The following is a 21,293-nucleotide window of genomic DNA, read 5'->3' on the forward strand; positions in this document are numbered from 1 at the left end:
GAATGCACAATACAGCTCAGTATCTTGCAGTGTTTCTTCAAGCCGATAGAAAACTATGTTGAATGCCCACTGATAATTTTATTAATACTGTTTAGTTATATTTTATTTTAAATTCCAGATTACAGTAATTCTCTGTGCAAATGAAAAAATTATTCCATGTTCCCCTTTGGCTTGATGACTTTTGTCTGGCTCATTTATGGCCCATCCCAGCGCACTCCTTTGTTCTGTTACACTTATTTATTGTTGCTGCTGCCACAATCAGGTTATCTCTTTTCTTCTTTCTGATACCTGATACTCCAGACTTTTGATCTCTGGCTCTGGGGAACGTCATTTATAATTCCCAAGTGCAGAGCCTGCCGTGATGAGAACAGCTATTGTTTATATACCGCCATCGCAATTCCCTTACCAGTGGAAAAACCTGTGGTGGGGCAGGAATAGAATATAATTTCTTGCTTCATCAGCCCTGGATCACTGAAACTGCAATGAACCCAGCCACATTGTCAAAGCAAGGAGTGAGAGGGGAGAAAAATGGTGAAGATTTCAGATCGGCAACTTCCACTGCACACTAATGTGTGCTCTGTAACTGTAGTTGGGCTTGGTGGTGCTCAGTTTTCTACAATCCCTTGGAAGTGATGGAGAGGGAAGCAGAAATTGCCAACACAAAATTTAGAAGCTGTAATTTGTTTTCTTATGTAGTTGGTGGAACCCAGCTGACTTTTTCATCTCCCTGTTTATCCACCTTACCCTAACGGCACCAGAGCAGGCACATGATGCTTGCTAGAGGGAGAATGTCTCCTCTGTCTGTCATTGACAGTGTTCAGTCATCTAGAGAGGTCAGTGCTGGGCAGACTGAGATGCTACAGTCTCAAAGCACATGTATCCATTGCAGATTTTTGCTAAGGCCTCTGTTAAGAAAGCACTAATATGTTGGTATGGAAGTTTTTCCTTTCTTTTCCTTGCTTGCTCACTCCTTACTGCTGGCAGTTACTGCTGCTGCTTACAAAACTATGATAAAATTTTCTGTGACTTTCTGAGTGCATGCTCCACAAACTGTCTGAAACACTATTATCTTTGCAATGAAGGAAACCCATGGCACATGTTTTATAGGGTCAAACTGCAACTTCATGCAACTTGACTGTGTTACAGTCAATAAATGTTTGTGTGTGTTGTTCTCCTGTGTTTTATGTATCCTTTGTGTAAATAAAGACCACATCAAATTATTAGCAAAAGGCTAAATCCTGCACTGAAGCAAACGGCCACTTAGCTGTAATATTTGTGTTTCTTGTCTAAGGACTTCAGGTCTGTTTGTGATGCTAGAGCATCAGCATTTTCTTTCTGGTTTGGAGTCGGTGAACTCTAGCCTGTGTTTCTGATCAATAAACTGTTTAAGGCTGTCACTGGCTACATGTACATGGCACTGAAACCCCTGATTTCAGCTTTGGCAGCTGTGAGTATCAGATTAGGGTAAGATGCTACTTGCGCAAGTAAAAGGATTTTTAAAACTCATATTCCTTTGACATGCAGTCCATTTTATTGCTGTTTATTTTTTATTTTCTTATTTGTTATTGTTATCTTATTTAGATGCTGAGGTCCCAAGGTGTTTTATTTATGCAGATGATAAATTATTTGGTCTTGAGAGTCTGGGTTTTTTCCCTTTTTTTTTCTGTATATGTTGAGGTTGTCACAACTCACATCATGTTTTGCTCAGTCAGTAATTTTATATCTTATATGTTTTTCCTTTTCTTTCCAGATGCAGAGGGAAATTGCTTATATGGGCCGAGATGGCCCAAGTGCTTCCCGCCCTGGATCTGCCACGCACCCTCCGCATGCAATGCCCAGCTCTCCGCCCTCCACCCCGGTGCCCCACTCCATGCCTCCCTCTCCGTCCAGGATTCCTTATGGCGGGGGCCGGCCCATGGGTGTAGCAGGCAACGCCACCATCCCCAGGGACCGGCTCTCCAGCGTGCCAGCCTCGCGCTCGATATCGCCCAGCCCAAGCGCCATTTTGGAGAGACGGGATGTGAAGCCAGATGAGGACATGAGTAACAAAAACCTTGCCCTGATGCGAAATGAAGGTCTGTACGGTGACCCCTACTTGTTTCACGAGGGGAGGATGAGTGTGGCTGCACCCCACTCCGGACACCCCCTTGATGCCCCCGATCACATTGTAGCCTACCATCGCAGTGCCATGAGGTCTTCAAGCACTTACTGCAACCCCTCTATGCAGCCTGAAATGCTGGAGCAGTCCTTGTACAGACCAAAGTCACGAAAGTACCCGGAGAGCCATTTGCCCACTCTTGGTTCTAAAACGCCTCCTGCCTCACCCCACAGGGTGGCTGACATGAGAATGATCGATATCCATCCTCACCATACTGCTCACATTCTCCCACACACCATCCAGCCTGACAGGTCTTCCCCCAGCCGCCAGTCCTTCAAAAAGGAGCCAGGACCGCCTGTGTTTGTGGATGCAAAAGCACGGAGCGCCCTCGGCGTGGCCGAGGCGGTGCCCTCTCCAGTTGACAAGCAGGCTTTTGGCTATGGGTCATCTGCCATGCCCAAGGACAAGGAGACAAGGTAAGGCAGAGCTGGGGCTTAATTTATGCAAATGAGAAATGTTCCTAATCTGCACATCTTGTGTCGTTTAACGTCCAGGGGACAATGTAATGTATAGGAGGCTGCTGCACTGGGCTGCAGTGTTTATTAGCCGTCTGTCAAGGTAGTTAGTAATTTAGAGGAGACGCGACACCACCCGTTATTAATCTGAAAGTATTGTCAACCCATGATGAATCCCTAGTTATTTTCATTTGTGTAAATTTCAGTCATTGGAAAAAATATAATAAAATAGAATGATTAACTAGGATTTTTCTTTCCAGACAACCAGCTCATGTTACAAGAACAAATGATGTTCTGTTCCTGCTAATAAGGGAATATATTTCACCTCCGTTAAGAATGACACTCTGATATTACAATTTTGGTTCTTTATGGAGTGGAGTTTTTCTCATCTAGTGTTAGGAAATGGGAAGAATTTATCATTACTGTCTTATCTCCTGTAAAACATGAATTTGCATAAAAATAGGACAGTTGTTTATAATAATATTCCTCAAGGGAAAACTGCTGAGAAGAGCGAGTCTGTCCCACAGAAGAAATTGAAACACAAATGCTGTTCCCAATGATTTTTCCAGCATTACAAACAGTTGGTGACCTGACTGTTGTTAACTTTTGTGTGCTGACAATGATGACAATGATCTCTCCTGTCTTTTTAAGGACTAGATTTACACAAAGGTCTGTGAAGGCTTCTCATGCCATAGACCCTACCCTAGAAGAGAAGAATCATTACACTGCCAGTCCGTTGCTGTGTATTTGTATGAGTTGCGCTAATCTCTAGCGTGTTGTTCATGCTGTTAACTTTTATAGACCTCTTTAGGGAAATGAACTTGAATAGCTGGAAAACGTTGAGCTCACAGAGGCCAAAGGTAACTGCTGACTGCCTTAACCACTGTGAAGATATGGAGCTTCATATAGTCACCAAACTTCCCTTCCGCCTGAGCAACTTGCTCAACAATTAGTTGCCTCTGACCAGGCTTTGCCAGAAAAGAAAGGATGTATTGTGAGGTCCATTGGTGGGGAGAAAATAGAAAATGAAAGAAAATCATCCATCCACAAAAATTACAGTCTTATAGCTTGGTAGTTATATTGACACAAGGGTATGACTTAGGGCATATGTTGTTGTTTAACCCCAGCCGGCAACTAAGCACCACACAGCTGCTTGCTTGCTCACTCTCACCTGGTGGGATGGGGGAGAGAATCAGGAGAGTACAAGTGGGAAAACTTGTGGGTTGAGATAGGGACAGTTTAATAAGTAGAACAAAACCCACGCACAGACACAAAGCAAAACAAGGAATTAATTCACTGCTTCCCATTGACAAGCAGGTGTTCAGCCATCTCCAGGAAAGCAGAGGTCTATCACATGTAATGGTTACTTGGGAAGGCAAAACACCATCACTCCCAATGTCCCCACCTTCCTTCTTCTTCCCCCAGCTTTATATACTGAGCATGATGTCATATGGTATGGAATATCCTTTTGGCCAGTTTGGGTAAGCTGTCCCGGCTGTGTCCCCTCCCATCTTCTTGGGTGCCCCTTGCCTTCTTCTTGTCAGGCTGGTATGAGAAACTGAAAAGTCCTTGACTGCTCACCAACAACTAAAATATCAGTGTGTTATCAACATTATTCTCATCCTAAATCCAAACCATAGCACTATACCAGCTGCTAGTAAGAAAATTAACTCTGTCCCAGCCAAAACCAGCATAGCATATTACAATCTAGGGTCAGTGAAACCTGATTTGTATCTATTTATTTCGAAGAAAAAGATGCAGGTACCTGAAATTTCATTTCAAGCTTCCATTATTACAACTAGGAAATAATTTGAACTGTAGTTGCCTATTCTAATCCAAGAGATAGCTTTCAGATTGAAAATTTTACAAGGTTCATGTTAGGGGGTTGAAAATAAGGGAGGACACCAGCAGCTTTCCAGTCTTTGTGACCTTCTCTCTCCCCTCTGGGCATCTCATCTGTTCACTCAGCTACACAGATATGCACATGACTGTATATTTGTGAATATATAAAGAGCAATGATACAGATAGTTCTGCAGGTCCTTAAGGGGAGCTTTGCACCAGGAGTTTTAGTCCTGGTCCCAGAATATATTTACAGTGATGAAAATAACATTTGCATAATTACACTTCCAAATAAATACATGACCTTAAAATTCAGCATGGTGAGTATTAGCCACATGGCACTGAAAAAAATCATTCTGAAAGCTGCCTTTATGGGTTGTGGGTTTCTTTAACCTTGAGAAAGTGTGACTTCTAAAAAAATAATTGTAAATATCAAAAGCACTTCATGCAAATTAGTGTGTTTTCTAACCACTGCAATATTAAGAATTGGGCTTGAGTTCTACAGACAGAAAATGCTCTAAGCCTTATTTTAGCTTTGTAATAATTCCATAAATTTTGAAAGTAAACACTGTTGAGACTGTAACTAAACTAAATAAGTAACACTAAGGGTATCCAGGCTGAGGTGCTCCTTTCCTGCTTCAGCAGGGGCCGGATTGTTACAAGCTTGTTATGAACACCTGAAAGGTGACATATATAGTGGCAGAAAGGTATCCCACACCTTATTGTGTAGGACTTGCAGTTTACACCCATAAGCAGTACAGCTGGGCTAGCTTCTGTGAATAAGAATATTTTGGGATTGGAGAGATGGGGCTGAATTCATCCTCTTCCAGCCATGGTAAAATGAGAAGTGTGCTGCTCTGTCGTACTCATTATCCACTTGCTGATGACTGTGCAAAGAGCCTAAAAACCAGGCCACAGAACAGAAATTATGGTGTGCTCAGTCTGCCTGCATGCAGGCGGTGTCAGGAGTGGGGTAGCAGCAAAAGGGCAGATGGAGTACCTGTTAGCCTTGAGGATGCTGAGGAGGGAGGTCTTTGTGCATGGTGACAGGAGAGACTTCCCATCCTGACTCATTCACGAGTGGGCTGAGGACCCTGCAAGCATGAAACCCATCACCTCAGCGCTTATTCCTTCAGTCCTTTGTAGAGTGTGCTGAGAACAAAGAAAATATCTCTTGTGCTATCTCTTTGTGGAAATTACCTTGAAGTAGCACTGTCGCAACCTCAGGACAATGTATAGTTTAAGTCAGAGAAAAGATTAAAATGGGTAGTGATAATGCCAGAAGTTAAACTGAATCTCTCTTCCCCCCGTTAATTCTCCTTCAATTTTTCCAATGTGAGGCTGAAGTGGGATTTATATGTACTTTATGAATATGTTGGATACTTATAGCAGATCAGACCTCTCATTGACTGTATTCTGGTTTGGTTGAAGAAGATGGGTCCATTAGCTTTGGATTGCTAACTGCAGGAGACTTGGGTCGACAAAAGATGAAAACTGGTATTTCTGATCTCTTCTTTTGGAGTTTCCCATTTTAGTTTTGCATTGCGGAAGCCAGTCTCATCAAGCCTGTTATTTAAGCCAGAGCTGAGGGGGATTTAATTGCTTCATGTAATTCTTTCTTGTGTCTGTTTTACCTCGGGTATTTTCAAGATATCTGCTTCTGCTGTATAAAGCATTGAATAAATTCTCACAGTAATTAATTTACTAGAAGAGTTCCATATAAAGCTCTTTCACAACAGTGAGAAGAAACAAGTTCATGGAGATTTAAAAAGATAAAATATATTAGTATTCATACACACAAAAATATTTAGAGTTGTAACAAGTTGTAGCAGTTCATCTTCAAGGGGTCATCATCCCTTAAATCTGAGGTTTACAGGGAGAACGAGTATTTTTGTGAGTGACCATGCGTTGTATAAACAGTGACTTGCTATCACATTTTTGGATAGCCCGTTCGTGTAGCTCATGGTGGAGAGTTCTGGAAGTTATTACAGGCAAAGTAGGTGTTTAAATATTGATAAATTGGAAAATAAGCTGTTTACCCAAAAGTGCATTAAATTAAATGCCATTTACATTCTTTGCATTTAAAACACACGTTGTGTTGAAGAATTCTAGGTTATTTGATAGTGCTGAATATGTATATAAAAAATGCTGCTACTCACTAAAATACAATCCTTAGAATAGCAAGATAGCTCTATAGAACATTCTCCCTCCAAAATCATTTCAGCAATGTACCGTGGTTCTGTTCTGTCTGAACACAGCTTTTGTCCTCTTCTAGTGCCACACTAGTGAGAAAAGATGATGGTAGAACTGAGCAAGAATTGTGATGCTCATGGCTTGCAGTTCGAGGCTAAGATGCAACGGCCGTGTGTAGGTTACTGGATATTGTTCCCATCACAAAACCACTTTATTGTTTGATATGTTGAAGTATGGATGGATTCTCTATACATTAGGAAAAAATGGTCATACTCTGTAAAGCCATGGGCAGTGGGACACTCCATCAGCAGTGCACTGAGAATTGTATAAGAAAGGTGGACTTTGCAGATATCCTCTCTCAGACACTTTCCACAGGGTCAAAATTGTTTCTTCCTTTGTGAAAGATGTTGAATAACAAGGCAGAAGAAATGAATGCAAATGACTAATACAGGATGGAGGAAAGGTAAACTGTACTTCAGCGTCCTTCTGTTGGAGGAACTGTTTGTAGGAAGATGAGATGCAGGCTCTTGGATAAGAGTTGTCAAATAGTATCAAAGCTGGCAGTGCTTCAGAGCTCCCCTTTTCCCTTTAGCTTCAAGCCATAGAAAGTTTGAGTTTAACCTTACTCTTAGAAGATTGAAATATTCACCTGTATGTATCTTTCCCTTGGGAGAAGAGGAGAGCAGAGTACAGAGGAGTGTTGCTGGTCTTTGCTTCACACCCTTCCAGGATATCCACTCTGCTGTTCTGGAGGCACTTTGGGGTAAAGTCTGACTGTGCCACTTTCACTTGGTTCTAGGGAAGCCATTGGGAAAGAAAACCTACTCCTGTTTTATTTCTTTTCCCAGTGAGATAAAAAATTTCAAATGAAATGTTTCCCTCACAAGGTAATATAGAAAGAAATTTATTTTCCCCAGTCTCTGACCCTCTTTTTGATTACTATACAGAATTCACTTGGGATTTAACTGTAAAATATGAAGTCACTGAAAATCTTTCTCCAGGGTAGTGTGCCAATTAGTTCATGGTGCCAGACTTGGTATTTGAGTACATCTGTTATGGATGATGCACTGCACAGCCTAGGGTTGGACAGGAACGTGCATGAACAGTTACACAGCCCTGTTCTAGTTTCTGTCTGTATGCAGTATCTTCTCAGTGATGTGAATATTAAAGATGTCCACAGGAAAGGGAAGGAACATGCAAGTCACGCTTAAATAGCATCACCGTGAGAAGTGGATACCAATTCAGCAATACGCTGAAGCCTGCTTGGGATTACTTCCCATTAATTGCAGTAGAAGGAATGACATGGAACCTCAGTGAATCTGTAAGGAAGAAATCTTGTGACGAAATCTGATGTCTCAGTGCACAGTCCCCGGAGCAGCAAGGGCTTGTTTTGCTTCTGCTGAATTTGGGGAGCAAGATGCTAAGGCAGGGCCCCAGTGCCTGGGCATACCTGGGGCCGTGGCTGTGGATCAGGCTACTGGGGAGAACAGTGCTAGCAAGCGGCCCCTGCCTGTGCTTTCCTGGCCAAAGTCTGTGACAAGCCAAAGCCAAGCCTGACGGAGAAGCCTGCTAGTACTGGGAGTCCCTTCTGACCTTGTCCCCTCCTTTCCTTCCCCACCATGCTACCACCTCCGACTCTCCCAGCATTCACAGGAAAACAATGTGAAACAATGCCCTTCCGTGCTCAGGCTGATAAAATGGCCATTTCTTTCCCAACTGCTGTAGAGGGGGCCCTCCCTGCTCTTCCTGGGTGGTGAAGAGATGCAGACTTATCTGGGAAATTAATCTGGGAACAAGAGATGGGTTTCGGCCTTCTCGTGCTGTCACTGCTGGCAAAGAGGCACCGCTGCGTTTGGTTCTGCCTGACCCTCGCTCCCAGTGTTCCCCATCCCGGCCTGCCCTCCCCACGGTGGCCTACCCCATGTCACCAGAGCGCTGGCCTGTCCCGTGCCCTGGGAACCCTGGCCTGACCCATGTCACTGGAATGGTGGCCTGCCCCATGCTGGGGGGACATTGGCCTTCCCCATCCATGAGACCCTGAGCTGCCTGGTGCGGGAAGGGATGGTGGGGCAAGCTGTTCCCCCCACCTTCCCTCTCCACAGCGGGGAGCACAGTGAGAGGTAGAGAGTATAATGTTGAGAACCAAAAAATGTACAACTGTCATAACAGTGCCAGCATCCCTGATAGACCCCAGCCTGGCAGAGCAGAGGTTGCTCTAGCCCTTCACAGGGAAGCCAAAGGGGAAGGGGCTGGCTGTGGCGCCCGTCCCTGCTCCTCTGGGGCAGTGTGGTGGGTGGCAGGACTGGGCCACCAGCCCCCCAGCCACGTCAGCCCAGAGCATGGCCCTGCCACCTGCTCGTGCTGCAGCATGCTGCCTCCCACCGCCTTCAGTCAGACCGCCAGGTCTCCAAAAACCAGGTCATTTTATTTAATGCCTAAAAGGTGCCTCCTTTCAGACACCTGTTTTTGAAATGTTTGGTGGGGATGGCCATAACGAGTCTGAGTATTACAGTGAAATGATTACAGGAAAAATCCGGCCTTGTCTTTAACGGAGTAACTCCAGAGCACATGTAGATTCTTCACATTCTTAATGCTTTTACCATATGAAAAATAACGTGCTCCATGCAATTGATTCCAGTATTTCATTCGTTTTTCATCAACTCCTATCTCTGGAACATCCCTCTCCCTCTTAACAACATATTTTCCTAGATTTCATGGCAAAGGACAAGATCAGCTTTGTGTTGCCATAATCTCTTTTGAAGCAGAAAATTGTTTCCAGATTATCGAATGTGGGATGGAAAAAACATCACATTTATGAATTGGTAAAACAGATAGACTTCCAATTCAGTTTAGTTCCAGGAAGGTTTTGTGATGATTATCTGGGAAATAAAAATGTTTTCATTATTAAGTGTCAAAAATGCTGCGTTAAAGTTTGTTAGAATATATTTATCCCAGGCTTTTAGTACTTGTTTTTGTTCCAAAGGTTACTGTAGCCTGAACCAGTTTCTTATTTTAAAACTTATAATAGTGGAAATTCTGTAACGTGTTTCTTGGTTTGAAATGAATTAGGTCAGATTCACTAGTCTTCTCATCACCGTTCAAAATACCTTTCAACATGAAGACAGAAAAATAAGACGCGCACGCTGTATTAAATCGCAGTAAGAACATGTCTGCCGGCTGGGGACTGACTGAGCACTCTCTTCTTCCTTCCTTGTGTCTGTTAGCATCTCGTTACTTGTTTTGCTGTCCTGTTTTCTCAACGTCTGGGTGTCTTGGAGTCTCTCCTGGCTGTGGTATCTGCGTGCCATCCTAGCAAACCTCTATTTCATTCCCTGAATGTGGATGAAATAATTAACCTGGATAATCTGGCTGGCTACAAGCTGGGCTGGTTACTCGCTTTGTATCATGTCAGCTTGCTTTTGCCTCTTATTGATACCTACATTTGAGTTTATGTGGCCCTTACCAATTGTCATTATTGCTGTGGCCGCCATACAGCAACTGGAGCTGGGGTTGGCCGGAGCTCGGCTGCTCCCATGTGCCCTGGACTCCGCAGTGGCGATGGATAGCCCTGCAGCAGGCTGAGTCTGGGGTTGCGTGTGTCTGTCCCATCTTCTTTCATCAGTCATTGCTGCTGGTCTTAGTCACTTGCTTTTTGAGAAACTTTGTTCCCAGTCATATTCCAAAATCACAACCTGCTGTTAGCATTTGCGTTTGTGTTTCTCCCCAATCACTTAACTGTGTGAATAGGAATACATTTTCAGAAGGTGTTGTCTAAGGTCCCATAGTGATGTGTTTCGATGTTGTGGTGTGTCGTTGACATACCGACATGTGAAAGAAGGCACCTGTCTGAGCAAAAGGCTGTTTTGGAGCCCACCAAGAAAGTCATCTGGTACCTGACTAATAGCTACATTTATGTAAACAGATAAACATACAAATGTTAGCCTTCCTATCCAAAAAAAGTCACTGTTGTTGTTTAGTGGCCTTTGGTACCTATGGAAAACACTGACCATACCTATTACAATTCTTCTTCATCTCTTTTCTCCTGCTTTTTAGAAATTTCTCAGGATATGTGCATGAAAGCAAATCTGTTTTATGATAATGTTGCTGCACAGTCTGCATTTGGTGTCCTGTGTCTGTCTGTCACATTGCTGTCCTTTCCAAAGCAGACAGTTGCGATGTCAGGTGCAAAGGATTTGGGCGGGGAAGTAGTCAACTTGGGCAGATTAAATACTTTGCGGACAAAAATCCTGGGTTTGGGGAAAGTAAAAATAGTAACAAGAACAAGTGTAAAGTCTTTAATCCTGAAACCTTATATACAGGCAAAACTATTGGCCCAGTGTAGGGAAAAGAGAAAATCTATGTAATGCTGAAAAAAATGATTTTCCCTAGTTCCAAGAGGCATTAACTGATTGTTTTAGGTGCCTGTCTCGTGAGATCACTAGAAGTTTATTATCTGGGTTGTTGTTGGTTTTGTTCTTTTTTTAACCAAGCAGATTTCCTTTTTATTGTCTGTTACCATGCAAAAGCTGTCCAAACCAAGATGCGGTAAGCTGCTGCAACAAGGTATAATGCAAACCGGTACCCATGGGCCTTTGCACAACCTCTGTAGTGTCTTTCCAGTCCTGTGGTAATCATTCACCTAGAAAAACAAGTCTGAAAGCAAATATATCTGGCTTTAACAAACGGTTCTCTTGTCTTACAGAGAGAGGATACAAGCCATGGAGAAACAGATTGCCAGTTTAACTGGTCTTGTTCAGTCTGCGCTTTTTAAAGGGCCAAATACAAGTAATAGCAAAGATGCTTCTAGGTAAAAAAAGAATTCATTAAATCTGTTTCTCTGTAATGATTTTAGTAATCAATCAACAAAAATAATATTTGATTGTAATAGTAAAAAAACCCTGAATGCTCAATCATTTTTAAATATCTTCATCATCCCCATGAGAATGCTAGGCAGAGAGGAAGAATATGCCAAGTGATAGATGGACATTAATTGCATTACTCTTCTTTGTGTTAAAAAGAATAAATGTAGCTACATCTCTGTGCTTTCTACTGCTTATACTCCATTCCTTGCTTAACTTGTATTAAAAGCTGATTTAAAAAAAAACCTGACAAGCTACTGGTGATTTAAATTAAAAATATATATGCTAGACAAGGCCATTTGATTTGCTGATTATAAACGTCACTACTGTTTTACTGTTAGTAAGTTAAAATTACGATTTTTCCTTTTATTACTTAGTGAGAAGATGATGTTGAAAATTGTGTCCAGCAAGAGCAGCAGTGACACTGCAGGTAAGATAATTCACTTTTCATTTACAAATTATTCAGGTATATGAATAGCTCTAATGTTACTATCCCGGCTTATGGAAATGTCAAATTTACTTAATTTCCCATAGCTGTACTGTCAGAACTGAAGTTTAAGTTCTGGATATAGGAGTCAATCACACCCTTGTTAAGAAAGCAATTTCTGACAGGTTGAGGTGATCTTTGGAATGAATTTCACACCTGTGCCGAATGGTTTAAATGAGATACAGAGTCTCTGCATATGGTGAATTTTTCCAGTGACTCATCCCATCTATAGTATAGATAGCTGTCATTAATCCCAGATGTATCCAGATTGCAGTAGGAGGCTAAATATTTCATTCCTATTCTGGTCACCTGAACTTTCCTCTAAGGTTCTTCTCTCGGCAGGATTCTATGGATGTAATGACAGTAAGGAATTTAGCAGTCAGCAAGACAGCACTTTCCTTAATTAAGCCTTATTGATCTGTTACTTATTATTAGCGTGCGCCTAAACTGTTCTGAGCAAGCATCGATTATGAAGCAAATAAGAGCTGGTCTTTAGCTTCCCACTTGGAGAGCTGTTAAGTGTTTAAAAGATGGAGTTAAGGCTGTTGTGAAAGATCTCCACATGAGTGAAGCTCTCTGTGTATGGGCTGCTGGAGGAGATGTCTGCAGGGGGTGTGTGTGTGTTCATATGCCTCCTCTTCACCCTTTGTCTTGCACTGAATGCAAATAAAGGCAGTTCCCTGCTTCCTGGTAGTGCTGTTCCCACAGGGAGGTCTGTGCTCTGGCAGGTAGTAAACCACACACATTTATTAGCAAATTTATTATGCTCTTAACTGGCCCTTCTGTTGGAGCTGTTAGTTCACGTTCAGGATTCCTGTTTATCTGGAACTGCAGTATGTCCTCCTAACCAACAGAAATCAAACCAGACCTGGAAACTATCAAGCATATGCAAGAAAGAGCTAAAGTCCTGGTACTAGAGCTTTGCTCCCAAGCCACTCTCTGGTCCTGTGCCAGCTCTTCCCTTCCTGCTGGCCTCTGGGTGGGGAGAGCAATACTTCAGGCTGTGAAGAAACAAGTAGTAATTTATCAGTTTCAGACAACTTACTGAAAAGTCCATCGCTTTTCAAAATAGCTGCAAAATGCTCTTAGACTTTTCCCTATTTCAGTGTTGTTATAAACTGAGAATTTATGGTATTTCCCACTTGCACAGGCCTCGTCTCATACAAAGCACCTATGAAACCATCAAAACACACATTGCCTTGTGTTCCTCTTTGTACTGTATTGCTGTTCGGCCTTCTGCTTTACCTGTGTTTGTACTAATTTGCAGGGGGCACTGAGTTGGAGATCCTGATCTAAGTGGGCCCTGCTTTCAATGGCAGTGTGGACCAGATGACCTCCAGAGTCTAGAGCCTAAAATTATTCAGTGATTTGTGTGTGCATGTTTGAATATGCTTTCAATGAAATGAGAAATGGAATAATATTAATTGGGAAAAGGCCCTGCACAAAGCAAAGGTGGGGATTCCTTGGTGTGGAAGTCATGCCCAGCCCACCAGAATAGTATGGTTCATCTGACCAGCAACCACTTCCTGCCACTGTTGTTCCCAAAGACCCCTCACTCACTACCTTAAAGTATGACTGAATGCCTGTCCCTGAAATGGCAAAATTACATCTAACAGCTGCATGTCCAAGTATGGGGGTGGGGTGGGGCTTGTAATTTACTGTTAAAAGGCCAGATCATCCTCTGTCTGGTACTGACAGACATTGACTTTGCCACACGGCCATGCCCCAATCCAGCATGTGAGTAAGGATACCAGCATTCACGTTGTGCAATAGATGCCTTTCTGATCACTTGGGAGACAGGGAGAGGGCACTGTGCCCAGCCATGCAGCCAGCAGTCTGCAAGGATCCCTATCAGTTCTGTATAGTTGTAACTCCAGCATCTGCATCCCTAAATTCTGTCCTTCCAGCATGACTCAGCCACAAAATTAAATTGTAGCAGGTAGGAGAAACAAGGTGTGACGCTGACCCCAATATACTCCAGTATTGTAACCCACATCAGCTATTGTTGAAGAGTGCTGTATAAAAGAATAGTCCTGTATAATAGAATACTTTGCTTTTTGCACCTGCTTTTGAAATTGTGCGTGACAGTCTAATAATTCAATCCCTGCTTACTTGAAAATTAGGCAATCTGCTACAGAATGTTTCTCCTTTTTGCAAATATACTTGGGCTTAAACGTGCCAGTAACATCTAGAAACACTTCTGCCGACCATTGTTTTGTTCTTCAATTCACCCCAATCCTTATTAAGTATAGCCATTTAGACAGTCGACTCTCTTAGTATACAATTCCACTTGACAACTGTGCACCAAGATACCAGTTTTAGCAATTTCAAAGTCTATTTGAAAGAAAAAGTGGGAGAAAATGTTGATTGAGTAGTCCTTTCTAGAGCACTGGTAAGCAGAAACGTGAATTACTTCCTATCCTGAACAATGAAACATCTGTGCACGATAAAATTGGCTTATCAATGTTGAACCAACATTGTATTTTCTAGTATGCGTTCCAATGATAGGAGACTTTTATGCAAAAAATAGAGAACTAACTCACTTGGGAAGGGAAAGAAATAAAGATTTCTAAATCCTAGATAACTGTATATAGCTAGATTGTGAATACTCTGTTTGATATTTCATATAAACCAAATTGTATTTAATGTGTTTTTGCTTTGACAGTCTGTAGCAGATTCTTTAGCCTCAAATATTAAAGAGTCTAAATAAAAATGCTTTTTTCACTGGGGAAAATGAGCCTGTAACAATCATACTTGTCTGCATTTCTTATGTTTTATTGCTTTAGGCTCAGTTCTTCCATGGGGTGTGGGTTCAAAGAGCAGAAACCTTCCACAGACTGTCTATGTCTCTTCTACTGATATTAGGAGAAATCCCATGACTGAATCCTTATAACCTTCTTCGTTTCATCAAAAGTGAATGACATCAAGGGCCTCTTCACTTAGGAACAGCATGTGACTGAAAACAAATCATAGTAGGAAGAGTATCCTTGAGATTACTAACAAATACGCTGAGAAATGCTCACCTACTGAGTAATTTCTGTCACATTTTTTTCATCAAGTGGTGAGATTGATAGATTAAATCCTGGATTCATTGATTAAATTGAGATCAGTTGCATTGTGGATTACCAAAAGAAGCAATAGTTCTTTGCTAGTTGCTGCCTTGTTGGAAGGGGACAAAGAACATGTCAGTATTTCCCAGAAAGGAGTACGCCTTTCTGCACTACCACCACCAGTACAACCAAGAGAGGGAGATGGCAGCAGGGAGAAGTATTACACATGTAGGGCTTGGATTTGATTCCTCACTCTTTGTGAATTCTCTTGTCGTCTGTGCATATCTGTGTGCCTTTTTCACATGCATGACTCCTGCTGTGATGATCTGTGAATTAAAAACATCGTCCATATCTGGTTGCTTTTATCTCAGATTCAAAGATAGATCACTCCAGTCTTCTGGACCAGTGAGGTGAAGTTGCACACTAATATATTCCATTCTTTTAAGGGTGCTTTAGTGCCTGGCTATAACAGCTTGTTAATGATAGACTGCAACCTTAACATTGCATTTGTCTATTTGTTTAGTAGATTTTTAACTGAATGGTAAAAGAACTAAGTAACTGTCACATGTCTCCCCAAATGAAGTTTGAAAATGTTGTGGCTCTTTAATAAGAATACGAGTAATTTGTGAAGACGTTGCTGGGTATCTTCTGATGGCCTTTTTTTTTTTTTCTAGCCTGCTTCAAAACAAAATCTTAGCATTTTAGAAAGAAAAATAAAATCTGGAAAACGGAAGGAGAGCAGTGTTTTTGCAACCGTAGCAAAGGTCAAGTGTCAGGGAGTGGAAGTTGTGTTCCTTACCTTCCTGAGCCTGGCAAATAGCAAACGTTTCCTCTTTCTGCAAATCAGTTCTCTTTGTACTTTAAAAATGGCAGCTTAGTTCATTAACCTTTGTAAAAAATGTTAACATTTGTTTTTTTGTCCAGAGTATTAGGGAATTATGGAGGGTTTTTGCATTCAGGCCCCCTTACCTAGCTCAGGCAAAGGTTTATTTAAGAAGCTGAGAGCCAATGCTGTTTCTTTCCCTTCAATCCATCTGGCCATACATCTAATCGCAAAGCTACAGCCTGGGATTATTTCCAAAGTAAGTTATACTCCCTAGGTGAAACAGCCCCTCATTCAGTTGCCATTTTATTCCTTTTTGATGAAAATATGTATCTGTGAGAAATCAGCTGCTGATCCTTCCTGCATTCCCATGCTCACTTGGTGTCAGTGGTGTCTCACACCCTCAGGAGTCCCACGTCGTGCTTCCCAGGCTCCGAGCACACTCTGCAGCAGGGTCACCTTGGCAGCTGAGAGTACCTAACAGTGAGGAGGAGGAGAGCTGCTTTGTAGGGAGTTGGAGACATTTATTGTTTACAGAAGCAGACCACAGTCTATCTATGCTAAAAGGAAAGCAGGCACCCCTTCCTGAGAAAATATGTGAATTGACTGGGGTCCAGCATGGGGGAGGAGAGACTGGTGGGGACTGATTCATACCTTGGCTTCATCATCACAGGGTCAGGGGCTGAGGTTTTGGAGCTTTTGCTTGAGGCAAAGAATAGCAGAAAGGTAGATGTGCTTTCAAAAATAGTCCAGACTAGGGATCAGAATTCTTGGAGGCTTACCCACATTTTTCAGACTCTCTGGTGGTTTCTGTCTGTAGGGTTTATGAACTAAATACCCTTTTCTTAAAAAAAAAAAGCAAAAAAATAGTGTGTGGGAGGGAAATAGATGCTTGACTGTAGGAAAAACTGTAGCGTATATGTAGACAAGTATTAGCATATCTTAGACTGAAGCATGGAGTGGGTACAGAATGGCAGTGAACAAGGACTGTTTATTTCTTGAGTGTTGCTTTCTGTTAAGCAGCTCTTTGAAAGTGAAGAGAGCATTGAATCATTCTCGAGTATAGCAAAAATGTGCAGCAGCTTGCTCAGCAGTGAAATGAAAAGTGCTGTTGTTGAAGTACTGAGCAGATCTAGCTAGAGCATGTTTAGGTAAAGTATAGCATTACAACAGCCAGCACTGGGCTAGAGCAGCTTTTTGTTTGAGCATGTCCCCGGAAACCTATGGCACGTCACACTGTATATAAGCTCGGGTGCAGCCAGAGGGGCCCGTGCTTTTAGTGACAGGAATTGCAAATGTAGGTAAAGCAAGAAACATCATTCTTCAGAAACCTTTTAGCCTATTTTTAAATAAAAATAGCCTGGCATAATTTCTGTCCTTTAAAAATGCTCCCCCAGATGAATTTTGCAAAGATTCAAAGATTGCAAAGATTTTCAAAGATTGCAAAGATGAATTTTGCTATGTTCGAGGTATCCACACCTGTTGGCAAAGGAATAACAACTTGTTGCTATGCTGAGCTGTACTCAGGCACATTTGGAGACTTTACCGATTGAAAAGACTACGAGGGATGAGAGGGCAGGGATAAAACTTACCACTCTTGGGTTCATACTCATTGCATCCATAAAAGCATGTCATGCCCTTTGGTGCACTGAAAATTTGCCTACAACAGGTGAAGAAAATCTTGCAACACTGGTTTCTGCTTGATTTCATTGAACTTGATAGAATGTGTGCTTGTGGGAACAAATGATGACCAAAGTCCCTGTGCAAACCCATTGATGAGTTACTTTCTGTTTCCTCAGATTTTTTGTTTTATTCATAGAGAAGGAAAAAAATGAAGTGGGGAATGACATAATGCAATAGTTCAGGGAGTGGCAGCCATCTGAGCCCGAGGGACAAGGTGGATCTGGCACTGTGATCAGAGGAATATGCAGGGCTACATAGTGCTGGACAAAGAAGATGAAATGTGTCCTACTGACAGTCTGTCATTTTGCCTGTTGGCGGTGGGGAGGGCAAGGGACACATTAGAAAGAAAATTTGAAGAATATGGGTGTGTAAGTGCAAATTGCTAGAACCTGTAACATGACTATTAGCTGATGAGCTGGAATTTGCTTGTACCCTGTAAATAAAGCTTCTTTCTAGGTACTTGAGACTGAAAAGAACAAACTTGACATTGATGCTGTGTAGAGGAACAGCATTTTTTAACAAAGAAAGTGTTGTGAAGAGACTGACGGTTATTTTCAGTGTGGCTCAGCTCACTTCCTTGTGTTACGCTGTATTCCATTGTAAACACAGTCCTGAATAAATGATGGACTAAAGGGGATTGGGTGGATGCAAAGTGGCTGGAGAGCAGTTCTCTGCCACACCATTGTTTCATTGTCTTCTCCTAGTTTTATACAGTAACTGTTGGAGACACCTTATAATGCAATTTTTCTTTAAGCAGAAAAGCAGGATTCTCTACAGAAATCTTTTTTCCCACCCTTGACAGTTTCACTGAATCTCTCTCCAGTGATAATTAATCACAAATATGTAGTTTAGGAGTCCTGTGAATTTGCATCAACTTGGTCTCAGATAGCTCCTAGGAGGACAATCCTGAAGCTACTTTCAGCACCAATTTGATTTGCTACTATTTTGTATAATCTGCAGTTATAACATAATATCCCATTTCCACTACATGTGGCAGGAAGCAGTCTTGTCGTAATACAGTGCTCTGGCATGGCTGAGGTGCCAGCAGAGACAAATTCTGATATTGTACATTCTTTCCTCAAAATACACTGGATAAGGAGGTGCCAGTGCCCTGTTAATACTGAGCTGTAATTTTATTTTCTTGTCCATCTGTGTGAAATACGTGTGGGTTCAGTGGGCAGAGGAAGGATCATGTTTGCACTTTCTCTGCTGGTGAGCTCAACCTGTGCTGCTGCTTGTTGCAGGTGCTGCTAACATTCCTGGGGGGAAGAACGCACTGGCAACTGGGGAATCAGCTGTCCATCACCCTGCTGGAGCTCCATCAATGCAAGTCAGCCTGCATGGTATGAAACGCAACGTGTCAGATCTGCGACTGCAGCTGCATCAGATGAAGCAGCTACAGGTATGCTTGTCTGGGTAATGCTGGGAAAGTGGGTTGTCAGCAAATGCCCTTTCCTTTTTTCTGTCTTTCTCTCCCTTTTACCTTTTGTACCTGAGTGATTCTCAGTAGCAGAATTCTAGCAAAGGGAAATCCTGAGTATTACAGACACAAAAGCATATTCTGCTCTAGGATGGTCAACTTGCATAGTCCTAGAGGTATGAGAATTAGCTCAGTTTAACTACTGCTGCTCAGATACTGAGAAAAAACTCCATTTCTAGCTTTGTTTGATGACTCTAGACATTCAAGCAGTATTTACATTGCAATAATATCAAGCCTGTGATTACAGTTTGGACCCTGCTATGCTATGTGCTGTATAAACATGTTGGAAGAGCTATGTTCCTGCTCCATTCTGTTTACAGTTGAGACAGTTTTTAAGTTCCTGAATAAACAACTTTGATGTCACGAAACCCAAATGTAGCTGAGGATCAGTAGATATGCATTAAGCCAGAGTTTGAGTCCTGTATTTACAAAATCCAGAAGGATAGCCAACTTGAGCAGCAAGGAAAAAAGATATTTCAAAAGTTGCTGCAAAGGTTTGTTGTGCTCTACTTACATTCACATTTTACCAGTACCTTCCGAACACACATCAATACTACAAAACATGCAAGAAACAATAAGAACAATGAAGAGTTAACCAAAACATTCTGTTGACACATACCTTCATGCTGCAAATGTAAATATATGTTGTTCATCTCAGACACTGTGAAAATAAGCTTGTGCAGCTGTACAGGTCTTCAGCCCTTCGCTTAATTGAAAACTGAAGAGCACTGTGTATTGTCTCAGAAGATGTAAGAGGAGGTAAAACAATTTCTTGTGAGACAAAGTGGACATCAGGGGAAACTTCGATACTCTGCCAGTCCTCCTTGCCTGGAAAGTGACATCACATGTTTGGTATTGCAGGGCTGCAGCTACTGCTATTACAACCACCGTGGTTTTGAATATGGGAATGGTACTATGTCAATCTCCTTGGACTTCCTGATTAATTTTAGAATAGAATAATGATAACACAGATCAGAATTCAGAGCACATTTTGCCTTCACTTCCTTAACTAAAAGAAATTGAATTATGAACCAGTCACAGGGCAAGGGAGCAAAAGGGTGAGGTAAACATCGGGGCAAAGAAAATGTGGCGAAGAATGAAGGTGCTGTGACAAGGCGCTGTGCTCAGTTTCCTGGTAGTGAAGAGATGGCAGAAGGTATTTGGAGCAAACAGTTGTGTCAGCCAGGTGAGCTCAGCCTGTGATACAGCACCCATGTATTTACATTTTCAGTTTAGGATGAGTATGTTCCTATTGCAAATGTATCGTCCAAAAGCTCTTCCCAGCAGTGCTGCCTACATGCCATCATGGTCCCCGTCTAATTTCAAGACTCTGGCTTGGGATCTCTGCCCTGGCACATTATGTATAAGTGCATATTCTTTCACATTTGTGCTGCAAACCACTGCAGCCCCTCTGTCCTTCCGTAACCCCATGTGCCAAATGCAGCTCTTGGCAAATGCCTGTGGTCTGGCCACCATCTGTGCTTAGCATGTGGTCTCATAAAATGGGATGGAGGTTGCAGTGCTGCGCTGGAGGCAGTGAGCACACTGTTCTTCCAGGGCCTGCTCACGGAGGAGGTGGCATTTCCCCAGCTGCACCTTGTCTCCATGGTCCTGCCTGGGGCAGTAACTTTACTTTTGATCAGATACAGCATTATGGCACACAGGAGTGAAGAAACTTGTACCATCTGCACAAATCAATGCTGCCAAGGAAGTCCTGAGAAGGAAAAAAGGACTTATCCCGAGTGTGCTCATTAACTCTGGCTGTCGTCCCTTATTTCAGAAATGATAGCAAATTTGGTGCACCGTGCCAGTAGGAAGTGAGCAAATTTGTGATGGTCAGATGGAAGAACCTGTAGATCAAGGGAAACTTTGGTATATTACATATAAATTACATTCATGAGAGTGAGTTTTTGTCATGGCTTTCCTGAATGGGTGGAATTATTTTGAAAAAGAGCTCACAGTTTGTAGGACAGCAAGTGAAACAAGCAGTATTTTAAACTGAAGAGTGTTGAAATACCATGTTTCTAATGAAAAAATTTTGCGCTTTCTGGAAAATAATTCTGAGTAAAAGGGGAAAGTAATTTTCTATTTTTCCAGGTTGTTTGCATAATATGTTTGACAGTACTTCATATCTTTCACTGTTTCTCCTGGGTTGGCAATCAGTTTGTTCATGTTTGTGTGAATTTTTCATACAGTGACAGACTAAAAGAAACACTTCCAAAGAACTGAAAAAGATGATTGCACAGGAACAAAAGTTGGCAGGAT

At 42.1% G+C, this 21,293-nt stretch overlaps 1 protein-coding gene across 5 annotated transcripts in view; it reads left to right on the forward strand.

Moving 5' to 3' along the window:
* KIAA1217 (KIAA1217 ortholog) overlaps positions 1–21,293 on the forward strand; it is a 179,808-nt gene that overhangs the window by 126,215 nt on the left and 32,300 nt on the right. For 3 of the 5 annotated variants that reach the window (XM_074157756.1, XM_074157757.1, XM_074157760.1), the window contains 3 exons: positions 1,751–2,574; positions 11,883–11,935; positions 18,793–18,950. In XM_074157756.1, the coding sequence (XP_074013857.1) occupies positions 1,751–2,574; positions 11,883–11,935; positions 18,793–18,950 (1,035 nt within the window). Of the gene's footprint in view, positions 1–1,750; positions 2,575–11,348; positions 11,454–11,882; positions 11,936–18,792; positions 18,951–21,293 lie in introns of those variants that run through there. The other 2 variants (XM_074157758.1, XM_074157759.1) reach the window with 1 other exon arrangement.

The sequence above is a fragment of the Numenius arquata genome, chromosome 12 (assembly GCF_964106895.1).
Source record: "Numenius arquata chromosome 12, bNumArq3.hap1.1, whole genome shotgun sequence".
Lineage (NCBI taxonomy): Eukaryota > Metazoa > Chordata > Aves > Charadriiformes > Scolopacidae > Numenius > Numenius arquata.